This window comes from Phalacrocorax carbo, chromosome Z (assembly GCF_963921805.1).
Source record: "Phalacrocorax carbo chromosome Z, bPhaCar2.1, whole genome shotgun sequence".
NCBI classification, from domain to species: domain Eukaryota; kingdom Metazoa; phylum Chordata; class Aves; order Suliformes; family Phalacrocoracidae; genus Phalacrocorax; species Phalacrocorax carbo.
Genome location: NC_087548.1, coordinates 56,897,131 through 56,921,079, shown reverse-complemented (window position 1 = coordinate 56,921,079; position 23,949 = coordinate 56,897,131). Strand labels below are relative to the sequence as shown.

Here is a 23,949-nt window from a genome sequence, read left to right as displayed (position 1 = left end):
CTGCAAATAAACCAGGCAGATGAACATGTGAATCCGGCTAGGATGCACATACAACTCTCAAGACTGCATTTTTCTTCTCTGCTCAGCAGCAAAAATACAGGTTCACTGGATTAAGAAATGTTTGGGTTCAAGCTGAGAAGGTTTTACTGTGTATCTCAATTTTGGATTTAAATACTTAACACACCAACTAGACATATAAAATATTTTGTAGACCCAGCCCTCAGTACATACTACAATCAATGACACACACATTTTGTCTATATCATGGATTATTCTTCTACTGTTATGGTAGAGAAAGAAGTGGAAATTAAGCTCTAGAACTGCAGTAATCATGAAAATAACTCCTATAAATAAAAACAATTGGCAGTCCACATATGACACATTAAGTCCTATTTGTATCTAGTTATCAGTTCTGGCACACCCCTGCATGTAGCCAAAGTCTGTAATCGATCTTACTGTTCACAGTTGATTTACTAATGAGCAGCTTTTAATTTCAATCAAGTGTAATTGACAAACATAGACTAAAAGAATTCTGAATCAGATCAGATGGCATTGTTTCACAATAAATTCACCTGCACACTTGTACTTGATGTGTGGCTATACTGCTCTCCAAAACAAGCTAATTAATAAGAATGATAAAATCTAATTAATGCATTGACCCACACAATCCTTGTTTTGAATATAAATGGAAAGAACAAGCAGCACAACACAGAGAACGTTTACCTTGTAAACAACAACATAAAATACCTTCTAAAAAAAAAGGGACTCATTACTAGTCATGCCTAGGCATTGTATAGATAGCAGTCTTTAATAGCTGGAATAGGGAAAGACAGAAAGAATACAGTTTTTATCAGTCAAGACACAGATGGGAATTAAAATAATCCAAAGCATGAAAATTTCAGTGTACAACACCACAGCTGTACTTACATGAAGAAAATTAATGTAAGATTTGAAACTGTGCTACGAGTCTGTCAACAGAGAAGAAAGCCACAAGCCACTTAGGCTTTTTTTTCTAAACACATTCACTAATAAAACCCTCATTAGGCAGTGCAAAGCTTGCTTCACTTCAGGGTGTATGTAAGTAAATAGCCACTTGCACAACCTCGAAACCCATAAAACAAATGCACAGTATCCAAATGCAACGGTAAGAGAATGTAAATAGTTGGTGATGTATTTTCTGGCAGTACAGCAGCAGTTTGAAAGGAAATGCACTACTGAAGGGCCCTAACTTGACAACAAGAAAAAAAGCCAGATTGTTCTTAGACCCTGCATTCTCTCAGGCTGTGTTTCACTTAACAGGTGCCCTATCCAGATTATTCTTCCAGCCAGGTTTTCCAGGAAGAGTGAAAAAGAATTTTTCGTTTGACAGTCAGTTGAGCATACTAATTCCTTTATAATGCACTTGTTCAGGAGCTGTATGTCCATACAAAACGAAGGATTAAGCAGCTGGTTCTCTGTGGAATTCTGTGACATGCTTCCCAGGGAAGTTGTCAGACACCACAACTACAGAGAACTACCCTCAGCTGCTGCTAGCTCTGTTAGCACAGGATAAGGAAATACTCTGGTTAGAAATGCTCTAGAAGAAACTTCAAATAACCTTTTGAATAAGCCACTAATACCTGAGGCATCAGCCACCTTTTTAAAGACAGAGGTTGACAACAGATAGCGTCAGTAATAGTTTACTAGTTGTCGCTTTAAAATACTGATGATCATGCTGTATTGCTTTCTGCAGAGCTTCTGGTGGTAGATCAACACCTTTGAAAGTAAGCTCTTACATATACAATGGCCACCTGTATACACTAAACATATACATATTTAAAGCTCCCTTTGCTTTCTACAGTTGTTTCCACAAAGCATTTCAATGATTTATCTACCACCTAAGATCGTTTCACACACACCTCAAATTCTAGCTGTTACACAAGCTTACCAAAACAACATTCGGAGTTGTGTTTATTAGGACTATCTTTCTCAGTATGTATCTGACACAACTTGTTTTAAGTTTTGGCACTTTCGATTTACCTTTATACTGTGTGATTAGCCCTGGAGCTGAAATATTACAGCTCCCATGTACGCTCAGCAGATCATCTTGTTACACAAAGTTCTGTAATCTTATGGGCAAAGTTATTTAATTTGTATAATTTATTCTTTCAATGCCTCAATCTCTTCTCCAGTTTTACAGCAAGTAATTTTCTCTTCCAGGGTTTTTCTGGTCTGAAAGCTCTCCAGTAATTTTAAAAGAAGATTTTCATAATGCCTCTCAAGATGGATGCAGCAATACCAGATCACTGTGATAAAGCTCTTTTAAATATCCCCACAAACACTGCGAAGGAACTGTACAAGTGGGATCCTGGGGGGATGTTGCCTGCTGTTGGTTTCCCATACACTCTGTCTTCAATAAACCGGCCTGGTTTGCAGCTGCTGGTCATAAATATCAGTACACAGCTTATTTAGCAGAGGAGAAACAAGCATCTGCAAGGAAGTTAATGATTGTACTCAGCACATTCCTATCCAGTAAGTGATGGCTAGGAAACAAACTGGGGCTTTGTTTACAGATTGCCTGCCCAGTACATGGCCCATATCCCCAATTTCTCTGCACCCCACCAGAGGTCACTAACTCCACATTACAGATGTTCCTCAGCAGGGTAGGCAACTTTATTCTTCTATCATAATAATTTAAAGTATTTACACACTGCATAGCCACTCTTTTATACTAATATATACTTACTGGTATATTAATGAACCACATCTAAAAGATTTTGCAAAGACTGACACATCGTGGGGATTCCAAGCATGAAAAAAATACATGTAGCTTTCTAAAATACAGCCATTTGGAGGGCCTGTGAAAAAAAGTGTCCCCTCTAAGCTTAAGTTCTCCCCAGAGACCATTCACTAGCTTCAAAATATCCATGTTTGGCATTAACTAAAGCTCTCTTGGCGATGGCACTCTTCAAGAATGAACATGTGCAAATAACATTTTCCTCAAGATATCCCACAGCAGGAGCAAGGAAATGGAAAACTCTTTAGGGGAATTACTACACTTCTGAAAAATTATTTATCTGAGAGGCTCCCAACTCAATGCTAGTATACATATATATAGCGCATATATACACACATATAGGATCCAGGGACAAAGGAAATTAATTAGTATAAGGTGCCTGCCCTGTACGTATGTGCACCACTGCAAGCAACACTAGGTTCATCCATGAGCTTTCAGCCATGAGAACTTTAAATTCAGAGCACTGATGAGGAAGTTCATCCACACAAATTAGGGAGAAGCCTGTCACCATCAGGTGAAACCGCAGGAGCCACATTATCAGACATACAAATGCACAAGTCCAACTCATCTGAAACAGTACCATCCGACAGTCAGACAGAACAAGCTACCAACAGTCTAGTCTAAAATAAATTTTTACCTTCAGCCTTAATTCAGTTCTGACCACTTTCATCTCAAGTACTCCCAGAATAACATCTGCATGCAGCTACCCACCCATACAGGGAATGACTTAGTTTCTTTGAGAAGACTACTGCTGTCCTTACCAGTCATCAGTCCCTAAACTAGCCAGAAGTGTCTTCATAAAACTAGAAGCTTTCATTCCATGAATAAACTCCATCTCCCTCCACCAAGGCAAACACTACCTCAAGTTTGTTTAACAACGGCAAATGCTGTTTGAATCTTATTCAGATAGCACCTCTAATATACCAGTCCAGTCTCTGATGAACAGTTTCAAGAGTGAAATAAGCCCATCTTGGAGCTGGGTTTATTGTAGCATTATTAAAGGTTCCACTTCTTGCAGCAGATTAAGGCAGTAAGTAAAATCAACCTTCAGGCCACCAAATCATTCTTCTCCTAGCTCCTTAGTAAGTGCAGTCAGAGCCTGTGGCCTCATTCCCCTCCTCCTTCTGAATGTATAGATAGAACTAGCATGTAAGCAAGAGACAGAATTCAAGCTTGTGATTTCTCCAGTCCATCTTGGAGAATGACTTAACCCTCAGGTTAGAGGCAGCTGCAATAGTTGTATTACATGCTTACACAACTAGACCACTGATATCTTTTAAAGTGATCATCCCACTGGTTCTGTACAGCCATGTAAGTCTCACTCCAACACATTCCCTTTTCTTCTTTTTGAAACTCATGCCATGAAACTAGGAAATGTCAGAATTACAAAGAAGGTTCTGTAACTCGTATTATCCAGGATGGTCACCTGAGCTAACAGGAAGAACTTCACTCTCTCCCTCCAAAGAACAGAGGGCCATTTGTTTGAGGAACAGAATACAATTCAATTCTTGATGATTTTAACTAGCGAATCCATCAAATCACCAGTGTCATTACAGGACAAGAGACATGCTATTTCTAGAGTAAGAGAAATTACAATAAAAACTCACAAATTAATCCAGTTAAACAAATTTGCTAAACCAAGTAGTACTTAGAGAGGGATCACTGAGTATTGTATGCATGTTTATATGTGTAATACGTAGTTACTCAGATACACACATAAATATTTAATATATAAAAAATAAAGTGCTTTCTATCAGGTCCCAATGCAGAGACATTATAAAACATTTCACCAACTGCAAAACAAATAGATACAAAGAATACTACATCAAACATACATGAAAACAGTTAACACAATATGTACAATCTGGTGGGTGTCCCAAGACAAAACATCCTGTCATATACATGGTATATACACATATAATACTCATCTTTACTCAATATATTATGACAATATATATTTCAAAACTTTGTAATAGACAAGAAAACCTACAAAAACACAACAAGGACCAAGCACACGAGTCCCAGACAGACAAAGAATTTGCTACCCTTGCCCACACCACCACTTCCACTGCTGGGAAAGATATGCCAGTGCTCTTTTCTGGGGTGCAGCGCTTCCACATCCTGCAAGGCACTGTGAGCAGCAGCCGTAAAGTTAGCATCACCAGTGGTGAGCAGGTCAAATACACATGAGTAAAAATAGATGTCCTTCACCAGCATCTTCTCATGGCATTTGGTGGTGGCAGTTTCCAGTGTGTACACAGACCAGGGATGAGCAGCACCACCCTTAGGGAGCAACTGCACCATCACAGGCAATGGTAAGTGGCCACTATCATCAATACGTTCACTTGAGGGGCAACCGTTCACACACAGCTGCAGATCCTGGCTCTCCTCGTAGGCCATGACCAACTCTTGAGGCATGCGAATGGCCAATGTTAAGTAGCGCCCAAGCTGGCGTACATACACTGTGGTCCCAATGTACTTGGCATGCATTTCGATGTATTTGCCACTGACTTTCTCCACAATTTGCAAGCTCTTGGTGTTCCCATCACCTCCACTTGTTGTACCATCAACAAAAGCTGCAGGCAAGTCATCAGTCACTGCTTGATACACTTTCTGATCTGTACAGTCTTGGTATGATTTAAAGATAACAGTTATCTGGGGGGAAAGGAGACAGAAGGAATAAAAAAGCAAAATTAGTGGAAAAAATCATAATTTCAATCCTTTTTCCATTTTGCAGCTGAACATATCTGCGACTACCCCCTAACTCAGAGCTTGATAGTTGTCCCCAGCTCATAGTTTTCCCCAGCTGTTTTCCCTAAAGGAAAACACTCTGTAAACACATGCTTAAAGCAATTTTGTTTTGCCAGATGGCAATGGTCAAATTTCTTCTTAGGCTGGCCTGAAAGCAAGCCTATTAGCATGTGGCAACGGCCACAAAGTCAGGAAAGGAAGAGGCTTTATGTTTAATTAAGCATCACAACTCCCTCCTGCCTGATGGTTTATTAACACTTTAGAATGATTCCTGCAGTCCCAGAGAAGTGTCAGGGCCAAGTAATTCCCACAATGCTAGCCACTATGGCAACACCAGAATGAGACTGTGCAAAATCATGGAAAAGTACAAGAGAACTCAGCTTCTCCCACTCACAATAACCTCATCACTCCCTTTACAGTGACTGTATGACCCTCGTCAGGGTACTCTATACTTGTTGGATTAACTGTGTGAAACTACTTTAAAAGCACTGATGTATTTAGTGCTTTATTTAGTGCAACACAACAGGCAGTGAGAGGACAGATGCATGACCAGGAAGAACAAGCAGTCAACTGTTCAGGGCTCCTGGATCTGCTAGTCCTAAGCACTGGGAGATTTGACATTTCCAGTGTACCATTGCTAGAAAACATGCCCATAGAGAAACAAGCAAGACTGAAAGATACTCAAAGACATGCCTTTGAAGAGTGACTTCCAACACAGAAACCAGGAGCATAAAGCAATTGCTCATTCTTTTAAGATTAGGACTGGCCTTTGGAACCTTTACATTTATTTGAATAAGCCATAACAGAAAGAGAAGGTCCTCCAGTCTTATTTGAAGGGAATAATTAGGCTATTTGGTAGACCAAGTTTGGAGTGTCTAGTGGCTTTTCCTAAAATAAAAGTATAATGAGGAATCACATGTAAGTATTACAAACAGATACACTACTTCCTTTACAGTTTCAGAGGGGAGTGACTTCATGAAAACTTCAAAGGGAATTTTGCACCAGGGATAGGTATTTTAATCATTATTTTTATGAGTGAGTGACTGACTGCATCAAAATTACTTACAGTCTATGATTTAAGCAGCCTGCTACAAGATTCACAGTACTCCAAAACATATTAGAAGGCATTTTCAATCTAACACTACACTTTTCCCTTAAAATCTACTCTATAGCAACCTCATATTTTAATTTCAGTTAATATAACAGCTTTGTTTCCTGCCCTTCTGCTCTGAAGAGCTAGAATTTCAATAAACAGCTGATTACAGACAATCCAAATAAAACCTCTACCCTCATTAGCCTCTGTTCTCCATACCAGTTGCGTAAGACAAAAACCTCTTCCCTTCTTCCCCTCCCAATGCCTCAAGTCCTCATTTGGAGTACGCAGGTATACCCTAAACAGTCTTATATTAGTTTTCAATGTTTGGTTTGTCCCAGCTGGTTGACGCTTTGTCAGTCCGTCTGTCACACACACAGAGACAATACTTGATGTTTTAATTTCATATGTTCCCACAGGTGCTGTCTGACTGGAATCTTCCAGTGGTTTTTCTTTGCGTTAATTATACAGCTAGCTTGAAACCATTTGTAGTCAAGCAATTTGGTAAACTGACATCTGTGGGCCACAACTAAGCCTGAACGCCTATGCCCAAAATCCAGAAAATGAGCAAGTGCCCTTGTTGCTGTAAATGCTACTCTATGCTTAGTGAAGTAAGCTCAGCAACCCAGAGAAGAGAAACCTGAGATCTGTCAAGTGATTTGTATTTCTGCACATAATCCAGAGCCTTATACAGTAAATCAGGTCTTATATTTTATGTAACACAACTTCAGTGAAACAGAATTCTATCTCAGCCTGTTCAGACAAAGAAGCATTCCTACTTCCTCGAGCACATTTGTATTGCCCTGCAAGGAGAGAATGATTTACACTCCAACAGAAGTAAAGCTCTAAGTCTGCTCAGCACCTGAAGAAGTCTGGAGTCAAAAAGAGTTAATGGTTTTAATGAGACATAGAACTGGCTACTTGATAAAACAGTTAAGCAAGGCAACTGGCAACATTTATCAGGAAGCAGCCACCAAACCATTCTCTCCAAAGCTCCCTCCTCTGCAAAAATGAAGTGCACAATTTCAGAGACAGAGGACAGAAGCCTTCACCCTAAGGCAAGATCAGCAATAACACTGCACACTGAATGAGGGCTCAACAGCTGTCAAGCGAATCAAGGCCTCCACATACCATGCAAGGATGCTTCAAAGAGAATCAACAGAGACTGTTAAGACTTCCCAAGGACATACTCATATTTAAACACTGCAGCTCAAGACATTAGGTTGGATATTGCGTTTTCTATCATGTGACATCCATTTAATCTGTTGGCCAGATCAGTAAAACCAGAGTCCTGTAAGGTCCTTTGCTTATCACCCACTCCTACCTCAATCTCATGTCCTGGTACTGAGCAATACTGAAGAGCTTGCTCCGAAGGGAGGTTAAGAAAATTTCAATGCAAAGCTTTCTCTGTTTAAGTTCTCAAGATAACAGAAAGCATTAAATATTGAAAAAGGCTATTTCAAACAAATTTAACATGTGCTACATGCGTACATGTACCTATAGTACTTTCTGTACTCTGGCTGGGTTGTAAGAACACCCCCACAAAGCTGCTCATGTGCCACTGTTTACAGACTAGAAACTAGCTGCCCTTTCTAAACTTAGGACAGAAAAATCCAAATGCCAGAATCTTCAGAGGAAGAAAGTTCTTTTGAAAATATCAGTATCTGAGCCTAGTTCTCTGGGCACATACAGAGCTCTTAACCTACTGCAGTGAGGATCCCTGACAGATGAAAACAAGGTTGTTCCAGAGACTTATCTAATGACAGAATATGCAAACATCAGCAATACTAAGAGTACTAAAACAAACAAAAAAAAATCCAATCTAACCTCCACAACAGTGTGGCCAGCAGGAGTAGGGCAGTGATCGTGGCCCTGTACTTGGCCCTGGTGAGGTTATAGCGAGGTGGGTGGTAGTCTCTTTTGCCAAGTACAAGTGATAGGAAAGAGGAAAGAGCCTCAAGTTGTGCCAGGGGAGGTTTAGATTGGACAGTCAGAAAAATTTCTTCACCAAGAGGGTTGTCAAGCACTGGAGCAGGCTGCCCAGGGAAGTGGTTCAGTCACTGTCCCTGGAAAGACATGTAGACATGGCACTTAAGGACATGGTTTAGAAGTGGACTTGGCAGTGTTAGGTTTAGACTTGGACTTGATGATTTTAAGAGTCTTTTCCAACCTAAATGATTTTATCATTCTGTGGTTCTATGATGTTCTCCAACAAAACTGTAGTATGTACTACTTCTGACAAATAAAGCCAAATTAATCTTTACATTAGGCAGGATGTCCATAAAGACAAAAAAACTGATCGCCCACAATCATTATCTGATGCTCCTACTTAGAACAACTGAATGGTAACTAGAAGGTAAATATTTTATTATTACTTAACGGAAACTAAGTACATTGTGTTCAGTCTGCAACCGTTTCCTGCAAAAACAGAAACCATGTTGCAAAAGAGATATTTAAATGTTTTGCACCTGGGAAGAAGAACAGTTATGCACAGTGTTACCCTACCCTGCTAATACCACCAAGGTTCAAAGCTTTATGCCCAGTAAACGCACTACAGTAAAAGCTCTGCCATTTTTGCCTTCTCTGTCCTCCCATTCACTCTCTCGCCCTCAAGCTATCCACTATGAAACACCTGGATAGGAAAAACTGCATTTCCAATTACTGCAAACAAGAAGGAAAGGTTTCCATAGGCAAGCCCAAGCATCTCTGCCTCATTTGCTATTCAGAGACAACTACACTAGTGATATACAGATCACCTCTCACAGCAATGAAAGCCAGTAAAGTCCTTGTACCCCTCCAAATAAAGCACACAATAAATAAACAAACAAACCCCCTTCTATTTAATGCATTCTACAATACCCTTGCTACCTGCTCCCTGCCTGCCCCTTATAATAGTCATTTGTCCTCAGGAAATTCCAAAACAGCTCCCGAGACAGGGGAGCTCTTTATCTATAGCTTGAAAAATCAGAGATAAAGAAGCCCGTGACCTACCCACTTATACAGGAAGTCTGTCAAAAAGAAAAAGAGAGATTGAACTTAAGTTTCCCTGCTACTTCGTGATGATTCTTCATACTCCATCTGAAAGGCCCTAGGATCCTATGCCAAGGGGCATAAGTACATCAGACAAGTTCAAAAAAACTGGAGTTTCAAGTTTCAGCTAGACCACAGAACATACAACAGCTTTGTTCACTCTGAAGAAATAGATGTTGTTACTATGGGCATCAGAAATACGCAAAACACGTACAAGCAAATTGCCAAAAGCATTTTGTGAAGAAATACACAACTCCCACAGGAGGACATACCCTTCCAGTTAAGGAATTTAAGGAAGAGTTTTCCTGCTTTTCATACTTCCCTCCCAGGTGCACAGTATGGGGGGTGGGAGTGAGGAGAATATACTCTTACTCTCCACATTCTTTTTAAAAATCTCCTCCCAGCATTGTCTTGTCCTTTACGAACTTAGTGGATAGCCCTCAGACTGCTGGGGTTATTCAAGTTTCATAGGTTTCAGAGAGAGAAGACAACTTACTTTACACATAATGCTCCCTTCATTGCTGATTCCCTTAAAGCTTGGTACGCCAGAAAGCTATGATAAATCTGAAGGTAATAACTACTTCTAACTACAGGCCAAGTGATGGTATGACCCTTTCAAAAGCACACTGCAGATTAAATTTTCTGTTCCTTCAGCTTCTTAAATCACTTCCCCTAAAAAAGTGCATTCAGGAGAAACTACATTTTCTACTCTTTTTGTCTTTGCTTTCATTAGGCCTGCTTTGGAGTGGATTAAGTAGGCTAGTTAGCAATTTAGTATTTGCTTTGGCTTCTGCACAATTTAATTCAGCATAAACCTTTGTTATTATTTCCCATTCAACATAAATATCCGTAATGAAAAAGCAGTAAGACTAACAATGGATAATGTTCTGGAAACTTTTCTTACAAAGAAGGTAGAAGAACTATTTGCATGCTCTCAGCTAGGGAAAAAACCACTACATAGATAAAAATCACTGAACTTGTCTTGGTAGCTCTTTAAAGGTGCCTTAAGCTACCCTGTGGCCAAAATTAGGAAAGCAGACCTAGCAGTAGATAGTCCATCACCACAACTGAAATGGAATACTTGCAGAGAAAAACGTTAAGAGGGTTGACACTAGCATTGGCAGTGCAGTTTAACAAGCCTTTTCTGTATCTTTTATAGCAGCCTGCTCCATAAAGAAAGAAACGGGTCAGGAGGAATCATTAGTGATATTAAAACTTATCTTGCTACATTACTTGGACATTCAAACAACCTTAATTTCCTACAAACAGGTGTTCTGGTAAGTTTGATTTCCTGCCAAAGAAAAAAAAGTCTCAAGGACTGTACAACATGTAACAGATATTAGCATTAGAGACATTTCTAATATCCTAACCTATACATCTTATTTCACTTAATTGCTTCTGCACGTTCAGCTGTACTTGTGCAACAGCAGCAGTGTTAAACCACTACTATAAAAGAGAAAAAAGTATTACCACTTTTCCCAGAATGACAAGTCAAAGAAAACCATAAAACCATCAAGAATAATTAAAGATAGAAGGTATGACTTTTAAAACATGTACTTTCTCCCAGTATATAGAGACATTTATCTCCTGAAGTTCTCCTCTTTGTTATCTGTTTGAGAAGACACATTCCAGCAAAACATACTGCCATAGTCAATCATTTTCAGAATGTGGCTAAAGGGTAAGACAAGATCACTTATCTACTACCATCATACCCTAGCCGCCCACACAATCTGTCCACAAGACGACTCTCAATTTCTTTCTCCAGTACTACCAGGAACAAGGAAATAAAGAACATTCTGCAAGACTTTAGCAAAACTGAGGATAAAAGCTTACTGCATATTACAAAATGTAGCTTTTTCTTGTACATATTTAAGACTCTCTAAAAAAAAGCCACTGGAGCAGACTGCAAGGGACCTAAGTCTCTTTTGCAAAGCTTACTCAGGTTAGCCTCATTCCCTCATTTTATACTCGTTCAGAACTCATTCATGATGCAGACTGTTCTTGGGACAGGCACAAGTTAATAAAAGATGATTCTGAACTTCAGTGATGTATCAGTCCAACCTCTGGCTTCTGGCAAATGCAAACATTTGCCCTACTCATACATGTATTGACCATTAGTCAGTACCTCAGAATCCAGCACGAATTCAATAGCAAAGCTGATTAATATTACTGCACAGCCATCTCTATGGAAGATGTGCAGGCTCTAACCTACTGTGACTGGCACCCTCTGCTCCTGACTCCAGTAATAAAACACCTCTTCTGAGCTTAACAAAACAGCGATAATTATCCAATACTGATGGTCTTGAAACTGTGCACACATAGCTTGACATACCTTGACAATACAAGAGCTACATCACACAGTTAGGGGTCACTCCAAAAAGGGAGCGAGATATGCAGCAGCATCAGCTTCAAATATATGTTCAAGTAATTATATTTTGTATCCTTAAAGGCTTATGTGGTGATAGGTATAGGGTTTTCTTGTGGTGGGGAGAAGCAGAAGGAAGAAAAGGACCTGTTTTAAGTTTAGTTTGATTCTCAGAAAAGAGGCTAACAGTTTTACTTTCTTAGACTACTGCATGGAAGATTCTCAAGCTGCTGCCCTTCTTAACTGTTAAGGGCTAAGTGACTTACTCTACTGCCTTGGCCTTTTACTTCTGTACGGAGGCACAGTGCTTCAGAACAATCCATACCTTATTTGTGGCTGTAGCACTGGATCCTGGGACCACAGGCACGTTGGTCACTTGCACTGATAAGTAGTTATTGTTTATGAGGGGCCATGCACCTTCCACTTTGCATGTCTGGAAGTGATCCTTAAAAGTCCTCAGATGAGGATCCCCAAACAAGCCACAAAAGAGGTAAGTAGTAGTAGGAGTCTCCTCCCCTCCCTGATGTTCTCTGGCTTCTGTGTGGCCACTGTAACTGCAGGGATCATGAGTCACTTCAGGGTTGGTGGAAGATGTGGGTCCATCTTTGGAACAGTTTCTCTGGCTCATGAGGTCACTGATCCCAAGCACTGCAGAATGGTAGACTAGGTTTCCCCGGCATACTTTGGAATTGCGATAGGTACAGGCAGAGTACGCTCGCAGCGCCTTGCAGAACTCCAAATCAAAGCCCTCAAGAGCCGAGTTCAGATGTGAAGTTAAGGATACAAAATCAGTGGTGCACTTCTGGATTCGACAAGGTGTTTGCAGCTGGCAGTCACCTAAGTACAAAACAGATGGCAGAGAGAAATCAAACCTCTTAGATTGCAATACTCCATTCCACACCCACAAGTACTGTAGAAAACAAATTGGGAGTATTCACCCACTGGGGGAGCACTACATAAAAGAGAAAAAGGGGTTGGGAGGCAGAACGATAGCGATACAGACCATCTCAAAGGCTGAGATGCCCCATGCACGACTTAAACCATTACTTGATATTGCCTAGATGGAAATTAAGAGCACTAACTCCTGACAAGCATAAGCCCAGCATTTCTTTCCAGATATCAATGTGATGACGGAATTCTGTACTTAAGTTAATAACTTCATAAGCAAGTCTCCATCTAGTCTTTCAGTGCTTTACACAAGTTACCTAACTTTTAAACAGAACCCTGCCCCTCAGAAGGATGCGGTAAAGGTGGCAAGCAATACACGTTTAGACAAAAACAGACTGAATGAAACAGAAATCAAAGCTTCTCTTCTAGAAAGCAGGGTGTGGGGAACGAGTACAGGGAAGTGGGCAGGCCATAAATTCAGTTTGCTTTGTTTCCCTGGCACTGCCATAGCTAAAGCTTCACTGCTTGCTTTCTGTGACTAATGGGAGAGAAAACCCAGAGCTGTGTGAAGTGCAATTTGACAGCTAAGGAATCCCTACACTGCAATAGCAATACCTCTTAGTGTAATTCAATAATAAGACAAGGGGCAAAGAAACCCTTTCCCCACAAAAACCTGAAGTACTTTTCAGATGTATGCAACAGGTACATGATTCAGTTTAATTGAACAAACCAGTTAGACCTTATCTGGTCACCTGATTTCTGCAAAGAAAGCATATTTACCATACCAGCAAGCAAACTGGAGTTTTACAGCCCTCTCCTCAGCTCTCACTTGTTACGCTCCAAAATCCTTCCAGATTCTCATGGCAGTTAACAAGGGTCTTCTGCACACAACTTTTACCCAATAACTTATGAGGAGCAGAATTGAAACGAACAAGACTGCACTCTGCACTAAAGGAAACACTGCCACATGTTCCATGGGGGTTAAAACTAGGAGGACCTCGGTCAAAGGACTGACTGGGTTCCCTCACAACCAAAGAGCTGAAAACAGCCAAAACAAAAAATGGACCTTCACAAAGGGTATGTGCAAGACTTCATGCAATAGTTGTCCAAGCACTCACCCAAAACCATCTACTAAAAACATGCTGTGCTTATTTGTTGCTTTTATGACCTAAAATATTCAGCTGTGCATACATTAATCTGTAATTTCAAACTGTCATAAAGCAGATTTTGACCATAAAAAATGCTTACAAAGATACATGAAGCGTGAAAAAAGTGAAAATACAATATACCTAACAGATGCTCTTTTCTCTCTCCTCAAACCCCTCTTTACAACATCTCCCACTTTTTTTGTGTGTCCTCAAAGCAAAACAGGCATGGGTCTAGTCTGATTTTACTGCCTAATTAAAATGTTCCTAAACCCCTGAGGCAGGAGGAGTGGAAAATGAACTTAATAGTTATGTAACACCTTTCATTTTTAAACACAATTGTTTTCTGCAATTCACACAGTCAGGAGAGGATATTAGCAATTCGTTTAGCTGACTCTCCTGTGAGTCAGTATTCACGACTTACTCTGAATACCCAAACCATTAATTTATAAGGGCAACGTGTTTTGCCAGCGATGGGTAGCTAGCACAAATCTGCAAAATCCCAAGACAACACAGAGTAGGAGGAGGAAGTCTGTAACCTACAGTCAAGTGTGTCCACGAACCGTATGAGTAAGCCACAGATTTCTCACTTGATCTTTGTGCAAGTGATATGTAGCTTTGCAAAATAGACAAAAAAAAAAACCAAAACCACGAAAACCCTCATTTAAATTCTGTGCTTTCAGATATACCTATGCCAAGCAAAATGACACAGGCAATACTGGTTCAGAGCTGGACTTTCAAAGCAGTAAAACTTTTCTTATATTTCCCTTCAGTTATAATTTGTGATAGTACTTTAATCGCATTTAAATTAGTCTAGCTGAACAAGTCAGTCAAGTTATCAGATAGCCTAATAAATCTGTTCCTCCACACTCCTTGCAACTTTAGGAAGTTTGCTTGTTTCTTTCTGTAGATTTTTGGTACAGAGAGGGATGAACGAACAGCTTTTGCCTAAATTCGGAATTTGTTTCACTAAAACTATAGAAAGCGTTCAAGCTAGAGAGAAACCTTTTCACCGAACTACAACTGCTCGGATCACTTCTGAGTTGAAAACAGACCGCTTTAGCAGGCACCTGCAGCGTGCGGGGTACCTTCCGCCTTCTCCCCACTTCCAATACACCCACCCAGCAAATGCTGCCTCTACCTGAAGCAAAAATAAGCAGCACTCCCCCCGCGCCTCCAGGCAGGCCGCCGCCCGGCTTCGCTCCCACCACCTCCAGCGCTGCACCGGCTTTCCCACCCGCAGGCTCCCACCCCGCCCAGGGCCGCCCCACGCAGCGCCGCGGCGCGGGGCGATCCCCGCACGCTGCCCACGCGGGGCGGGGCCGAAGAGACACCGCTCGCAGCCCCGCCCCGGCCCGCGCCGCCCGAGCGCGTACCGCTCCCCAACCTCCCCGCCCCGGCCGGAGCTGCGACCGCCCCGCCCCGCGGCTGCGGTCCCCGCCGAGCCCCGGCCCTCCGCGCTGAGGCGCCCCTCGGGCCCCGGCCCGCCCCGGTACCTGGGCCCAGCAGCAGCCCCAGGGCGGCGAGGAGGCCGAAGGCGGCGAGCGACGGGCAGCGCGGCCCGCGGCGGCGCGGCAGCTCAGTCCCGGCGGCGCGGGAAGGCACAGCTCTCCCCATGCCCGTCCATGCAGGTCCCCCGGCTGGCGGCGGGACGGGGCCGCGGCATGAGGCGGCGGCCGGGCAGCCTCCTCCTCGCTGCTTCCTCCTCCTCTTCCTCCCTTTCCTTCAGCGGAGCGGCGGCGAGCGGGGGCCGCCGGGCCACAGCGGGGTGGGCGCGGGGCGGCGCGGCATGGCGGCAGCAGGAGGCGAACACAAAGGGAAGGACCCGGTGAGCGGGCGAGGGAGGGAAGGGCGGGCGGTGGCGGCCCGCAGCCCCGAGCAGCCCGCAGGCCCCGCGCCGCCGAGCGGACTGCGCCCTCCCCGCGCGGCCACGCCCGGCCCCGCCCGGCCCGCCGCCTCCCATTGGCTGTTCGGCCTGTCCGACAAGCCCCACGACGGGCCATCACGCGGCCCCGCCCCCCGGGCCGGGGCTGATTCGAGCGCGAGAGGTGTCCCCAACTCCCCCGCCCCCCGCGCACGCCCTTCTGCACGCGGGGGGGCTGATCGAAAAGCCCCCTCCTCCATCCCGCGTGACGCGGCTGGCTGGCCGTAAGCCCCGCTACCCACGACGCTCGGCCGCGCGCGGCCCCCAGCGCTCCCCGCGGCGGTGATTGGCTGCACCGGCACGCACGCGGGGAGAGGGACCGCAGTGCCACGCGCCGCCGCCAGGGGCCGCGCGCGGGTCGCGCCCGCTCCGGCGCGGTCGGGCACGCGCGCGAGGGCGCTGCCGGGCGGGGCGGCGCGGGGGTCTCCGCCGGGCACGGGTGGAGCCTCCTGCGGGCGGGCCCCTCCCGGCGCGGCCGTACCCCGGCTTCTCCGCAGCGGCCGCAGGGCCCGCGCGGCCCGCTCGTTCCCGGACCGCGCGCCCGCGGCGGAACCGGAGAAAGCAGCGAAATTAAACTGCCGTGACAGTGCGAGAAGCGCTGCTCGATTTTGAACTAGCCGTGGTTTGTTTTCCAGGAGGCAGATGTGATGCCTGAGCCTCTCCCGCGTCGGCAGCACCTCCTGTGCCAGGAGGCAGCAGTACGGGCGGCTTCCCCCGGGTGGCGCAGGGTGCACCGTGTTCCTCTGCCCACCCACGGGCAGGGCAGAAGTCCCGGCACTACGTCCCTGGTCACTCGCCTGTGCCACACCGGGTACTTGCATCTTGGTTGAAGCCAGCGCGCTGCGTGGCTCGCTGGGGTCAAAGCTGCAGCCTGTGCTCTCCCACTGGGCGGTACGGGGCGCTCTGCAGATTAGGCCCTGTGTATCAAATACGTGACAGCATGGACATGGTGAGTGGCCCTCCTGTGGGGCAAGAACAGAGCCTGCACAGAGGTGGTTCCGCCTCTGCGTCGCAGAGCATGCTGCTGCGGCCTGCAAGGCACATTAGTGGCCTGCCTGCTGCGGCTGCAGACATAGCGTGTTGCCTGCCCATTTTTCCAGGGAAACTCACACCACCTTCCTGCCCAACAATGTTAATCTCATCATGCAAAAGCTTCAAAAACTTGAAAGCACAGCAGCCTCGCAGATGCACTGCCATATTTTTATTTTTTTTTTTGCCTTGCTTCTTTCCAGCAAAGGCAGTCATTGCCATGAGTCATAATTAGGATCTCTGCATATGCCCTGGCATTGCACCCCAGTGTTGTTCAGTGAGTGAACACTGTGAACATTGTAGAACTGTGCAAGTTCTACCCAGCACAGGCCTAGGGGGCTGCACCATGCTGCCCACCTTTGGGAGATACCTGTGGAAAATGCATGCTGCCAGCTCTGACCCCACCGGCCTCCGTGTTCAGCAGCCCTCAGCGGGAGCCACCCTCTCGCCCATGTTGACTTCAAGAAGGGAACTCGTTTTAGGCACAGAGCAGGGAAAACCCAGTGGTACCCCTGAAGGTGACATTAATGGGAAGCACTCTGTATCAGGAGCTATTTGCTTTATAGGATGCAACCTGCAGTTTTGCAAACTCACGAGTGAATCCAGATGTGCTGCTGGACAGCTTGGCAATACTTCCCTTCCTTCTCCAGTCCCCAGTCCCCGAGATCTTGGCATCTCTGAGCGCCAGCTGACACTGCTTAAAGGCAGGTGGTAGAAACTCAACACAACAAACAAGCAAACACGCTTGCTGCAACGCACCGCTCACTGCAACCCCAGCTCGAAGGACAGCACGTGACAAATGAGATGTCTAGATGCAGTCCTGTGCCCCCTGCTCTAGGTGTGCCTGCTCAAGCAGGGGGGGTTGGACAAGATGATCTCCAGAGGTGCCTTCCAACCCCCACCATTCTGTGAATCTGGTACTCGCCCCAAGCATCCCCATCACCTGCCTGCATCAGCGGCAGCGGAGCCCGGGCACAGCAGGACCAGCGGGCAGCTCCCCCAGTGACAGGGTGGGTGGGTGGACAGCGGCTGGGAGCCGGAGGGGCCGTCAGTGGGTCAGCACCCGGGCGTGGTGGCGGGAAGCAGCCACCACCAGGCACAGTGGCACCCATCGCGGCGGCCGAGATGGTGGCTGGCATTGCGGGAGTGCCAGCAGCGAGTGGCCCACCCCGGCATGCCTGCTGCTCCCACCCGGCACGGCACGGGCACAACGGGAGGAGATTTGCTTTTAATGGAAGCATGACCTTTCTGCCATCTATAGAAAACTAATGGAGAGGAAGGGGGAGAAAGTGGGGAGCATGGGCAGCTCCCCTGGGAGCGCAGGGATGCTCCTCTGCCTGCCTCTACACTCCCCTCCCATCCGGGTGGCCGTGGCCTGCGCTCACCTGCCTCTCGGCCCAACTCTGGGCCCTGGTCCCTCGCCCCAGACAGCAGGCCTGAACCCCAACCCTCCAGAGCTGCCCCAAGCAGCCTCCTGGCCCTGCCACAGCTCAGTGCGCACCCTCCCCACACCTCCTGGCTCTCAGCTGCCGCAGTGGTGGCAGGCGCCAATAGCTCCATACTTATTCGAGTGCTGGGAGCCCACCTGACAAGCTGCACACACAGCACAAACAGTGACCCAGTTTGTGAGGCTGCCCACCATCTCTTTTCTTTTCACACTTGCTAGTGCGCTTCTCTTTGTGTTGGGCACCCAGTGCAGGGGCTATCCACCCCTGTAGGAATAACAGTGACAGACCAATATACAACATCTGTCTGGAAATCTGACCTCACAAAACGCAGAGGCAGAATGTGGTAGCTGGGCAGACAGGTGAATAGAGACGGGGAAAAAACTTCCAAACTTGGCCTGGTGGCTGGGAGTCTTCGTTGGGTTATTAGAAAATCTGTGGATCCAACCTGATGTTCTTTCTCTGGTTCATTACATTTTCACCCCTGAAATTACTACACAGTGTTTTGGGGGAGCAGATGTGCCTCTGATGCTTTGCAGGGCTAGGGGCTACGTTATGAACTGGGTAGGTACATCTTAAAATGACCAGCCCTTTGCCTCCTCTGCTGCGTGTGTCACTGGCTTCTCTGTTCCTCAGTCCAGCAGTAGATGGATCTGAAGAAAGCGTATTGGAAATTTCTAATGGGCTTCAGGGTGCTTTGGGTGAGACCCTACCCCAGAAGAGAGGGAGACCTCATTCTGTTCACAAGTCTCCACAGCCTGCAGTGGTCTATCAGTCACAAATCACTGTGGGGCAATGGGAGTCCAGATCTCCTGAAACTGCCTTCCTCTTTCTGTCAGTGGAAGCAGGCTCTTCTTGTTAAGAACATTTCAAACAGCCCCATTCCCAGCATGGAATCCTAAAGATTCCCATCCCACAGGAACACGGGATTTTAATTTACACAATTGCTTTGGAGCTTTTGCAATCAGGAGAATTGCAGTTTTGATTAGAAATCCTAAAGGCAAGGCTCATGTTGTTCCTTGCCCTCCTTATACAAGCGCAAAGGAGATTGGGTGCATAACATAATGAGTGAGAGTTCAAAGCAGTCCCAGAAATATGGCCTTAGATGTTGTTTTCTAATGCAATTCCAGCTCCTTACCATTCTTCTTTGTTGAGTGAGTGCCAACACAATAAACATAATTTAGCAAGGCAAAGTCCTTTTCTCTCCAAAAACATTAGTCAATGTGTCTTAGAAGTCAGCATGTCCGATCGTAAAGAAATGAGGTAATTAAATAACCACTTTGACTAGGGTCTGAAACAGACCTTTTCACTGTTATCAAGGCAAGGGCCTGGTAAGGGAAATCTCTTCTCACCTCTGACTTCTATCGGAGTCCTGAGCTGTTTGACACCGAGAAGCATTATTATTTCCAAAGCAGTTTTTTCAAGTGCTGAATAACCAGGTGGAGGGAGGCAGGGAGGGAAGAGAAAAAAAAGGCAAAAAACCTGCAAAGAATAGACAGCTCTTCTCTTTCATTACCTTTCGGAGATGAGCTGCCTTCTGTCTTTCACCTAGCAATCTGCAATCTGGTATCTCTGTATTTTTACAGCGATGCTCATTATTAGCGTGTTGAGAAGTACCTCTGATCATCACTCTGGTTTTAGCAGAAGTGATGTTTCACATCTATTTCACGGATATTTAAGGCGATTTCCAAGCAGGAATTGATATTTGGAATATTGCCCTGAGACATGGCATTTTATCTGTACAGAAGCACTGTTGTGCCAACACTGTCCCAACATACAAAAGACAATAGTTTTCCTCTTTTTTAAAAGGCAAAAATGGAGGAGGAAGAAGAAAGAGAGAGGTCGAGTACTAGAGACAGAACAAAAGAACTGTAAGGTTCTGTAAAGTGTGTCAGAAAGTTAAAACTTTTATGGTGAAACTTTATATTGCAATCTAAAAAGGCTATATACCATCTTAAAAAGAGTCAAACATCTCAGCTAGCTTCTGCTCTAACACATTTCTTTGCTGTGAGAAACCCTATATACAGAAGACCCAGATCCATCTGTCTAAAGATTCTGTGCAGAACATCATCCCTACCTTACTAGCACAGACACTGTCCTAGGTAATGTTAGTGTTTTACCCACATTCTCCTTTACTGAAATCCCACTGCTCAGTGTCTGTAGTGGCAGCTGCTAAGGGCTCAGTGGTTTCAAAATTTAGGACACTGTTGGACATAGATCTAGGCAACACACATTTTTCTTTGAAGAGCTTGATTTCCTCCTCAGTCACACTGATATAATTACATTACAGCTAGCCCCAATGCCCTCTGCTAATAAATAAAAGGAGAAAGGTTAAAGGAAGGCTTAAAACTAAGAAGTTTCTTTACGTTAGACGGAGGCCTCCCAAATAGTTGGATTAGCTCTAAGTCTGGCAGCTGATGTGTGTGAAGCCAGGCAGTTTGGCAATCAGAGTCTTCTGAGGCCAGGCATGATCCTGAAGGGCACTATCTAGTGGGAGGTGGGCCAGTTTGACAACCAGAAGCAGTGTAGCCACCTCCTATGGAGGTGAACCCAAGATAATTAGTCCTGGTGAGAGTGGTTAATGATTGTCACTGAAGTGGCACGGTATTCTAGAGCCGGTATCTCTGCAGAGACATATCCTGAGTGTCATTCTGCTAGCGGACTACAGGCACATATACGTAACGCTGATCAAGGTCCCATTGCCACCAGAGAATCCAGATGTGACATTGACACCTGTGCATAGCTATAAAACGGAGGCAGGCAAGGCATGTCTGAACATCATCTAATGTCAGATGGGAAAAAGTTATATCTTTGGTACATCTACATCTGTGGTTTATTTTCCTAGACTTTCAGACAATCTTTTGGTATGAGAAGATGTGCAATCAGAGCCCACTTATGGAAACAGCAGCACAATTCTGCCAAAGGAACTGCCAAATAATGGTCTCCCAACACCTGGCGCAAAGTGCTTGGCAGCTGTTGGAAAGAAATCTGCTATGGAATGCATACGATTGAACCAATAGGGCAAAGCTAGAAAGTTAAAGGAGGAATGCCAACCTCCAGAGGGCTTAGAATGAGCTGTAAATACCAGTCCTCATTTGAACAGAATCTGGTTGATTCAGGACTTTTTCAGGAGGTGCTCCTTGGAAGGTTTTTGGTTTCTTTCCATTAAATGTTAGGGTCCTCCAACATCCCAGGCTTGCAATGTTCTTCCATATGAATCTAGGCAGGACAAAGACTCTTGACAGGTGTTTAACTTAGAAGGCAGCTTGCAGCTGCTTCAGATAGGAATATAGGGTCTGGCTCAAGAGCTGTTTTAACTGGTTGGAACGTGGCGCTTAAAGGTGCTGCCATTGGAGGTTATGGATATCTGCCGTTGAGGGTATCTGTCCTCTTGGCTGAGTGGCTGCAATTTTTTACAAAAGACGAACAGGTTTTGCAGATTGCATAAGATTTGAATGGGGACCCAGTAACATAGCTGGTTGTATCTACTACTGTCACTTGTATTTCCCTTAAACCTGTATCCTGACAACTGCTTCTAAGCATATCTGCATAGTCTTCAAAAGGGTTTTGCCTAGGCACAAGAACTTCCCTGAACAGATCAATTTACAGGCTGGGTACAGGCTAGAGATAAGCTCAAGGAATAGCGTGGAAAGCAAAGCACTGTGGTGAGCAGAAGAAATTGAAATCTTCCCTTCGACCCCCGTGAGCCATTACTGATCCTCCCCCATCCCTGTGCCTGTTAACCTACCTCATGCTATTGAGTAGGGTACTCCTGTAAGATGCCTTCTCTTCTTGAAGCACAAAAAGAGAATGAACTCATTAGATCAGTTAATCAGAATCAGTGATTTAACCAAGTTGCAATTCCTAGCTTGCACTCAGTCTTAGATGCAAAGTTAAAAATTATACTTCCTGCCACTGTCCCACCTACTGACAAATCATTGATCAATAAATACGCACTTGCTTGAACATTTCGTATGTGTGTTCAGCTGCAAAAACAGAGTCTAAACTTTAAAATTGAATTCTAAACAGGAACATCTGATAAGTACGGAGCATATAAAAAAGGGACACCTGAGGGGTATTATTTGTAGCTATTGTTTTGATGGCACTGAAAAATAATTACTACAGTGTTAATTATTTATCACATAAAAGATTTAAAACTGATTTTTTGGGGGGAAATTTATTCTATAAACATTGAGTAAAAGAAAGCAATATTTGTTTGTTTTGATGCGTTAATGGATGTATGTTGGGTCATGGTAATTATATAGGTCTGTTGCCTGTCCCTGAATTTTTGGGCAGCTTGCAAAACAATTTTCACCTCCTATGACATCTGGAAATCATACTGTCCTTAATGATCATATCATTAATTGGAGGAGTAGAGCTGCTGTTGAGGAGCTGAGATAATGATGCATACCAAACAAATGATTGGTTTACACTTGAAAATATGTTTCTTTTATCTTTCACCTTTTCTGCAGGTCCTGGATCCTACTTAGTCTGTGCACAGTTGCTGGCACACCAGGATCTCCCTATGTCAGACATAGAGGTTGGGGCACCAGTGCCCTGTCCCACATGCAGCTTCTAATTTTGATCTTTTTTTCCTAACGTTGTTAAAGGATTTTGTATGCTGTTGGGGCTGAGCTGTGTAGTCCTTGGTAACTCCACAGGAGTAAACATCCTGCAGAGTCTGAAGTCTTGACTTCACAGGGAGAGGTGATGTTCGCTGGGTTTCAGACTGGGAGGTCTCAGTTCCACCTCTGTGCTGGCACATTCTCCTCCTGTTTACAGACTGCCATTGCTGAGAAAATAGGTTATGCTGGCAAAGGTGAGTTTCAGAGAAGCAGCTTGTAGCATTCATGTGTGTGACACACTGGTATGACACATGTAAACACACATCACTGGTGTTATCATTGCTGGTTCCTCAGCATGGATGGACCCCACTTCTTTCCTCATGAGACATGGGCAGTCAGGATTTCCACAGAGTATTAGGACCAGCCATAAATGACTGCACTGGAACAAGAAATTGGGGCTTGGGTTTCTTTTACCCGCAAAAAGAGGAATGTTGGGAAAAAGTAATACTTGCTGGGTCTTGTTCTGGCAGGAGCTGGCAGGGCGATTCTAGGGTGTAAGAGTGCCTCCTGCTCCCGGCATGTGCCACAGTCTAGGGTTGCTGTATAGCACTAACTGACTATATACTAGTTCACACACAAACCTGCCAAACATGACCTAATTCATTCTTCCTGCTAGAGCAATATGATTCTCTATTATGTATTCCTGCCTGACTTTAGGTATCTGAGCAATTCCTTAGAAGTCTGACCCTTCTCTGATGTATGGGGAGAGAGGAAGGGCATCATCAAAGCACAGCACAAGGCTGGAGTGCCAGAGAAGACTGCAAGTGAACAATTAATTTTTCTTTCGATAGGTATTTTTATGCAGACCCCCATTTCCCCTGCCAGAGAACAAGTCCTGGCTCAAAGTATACTTATTTAAAACCTCACAAAAAGTTACT

The 23,949-nt window shown here is 44.7% G+C and overlaps 1 protein-coding gene across 1 annotated transcript; it reads right to left on the bottom strand.

Moving 5' to 3' along the window:
* Positions 1 to 783: 783 nt before the first annotated feature.
* On the bottom strand, positions 784 to 15,990 carry RGMB (repulsive guidance molecule BMP co-receptor b). The gene is made up of 3 exons (XM_064437909.1): positions 15,545 to 15,990; positions 12,341 to 12,852; positions 784 to 5,431 (listed from the first exon to the last, which is right to left on the bottom strand). The coding sequence occupies exons 1-3, from the start codon at positions 15,663 to 15,665 to the stop codon at positions 4,763 to 4,765; spliced, it is 1,302 nt and encodes a 433-aa protein (XP_064293979.1). The 5' UTR covers positions 15,666 to 15,990; the 3' UTR covers positions 784 to 4,762.
* Positions 15,991 to 23,949: the final 7,959 nt, after the last annotated feature.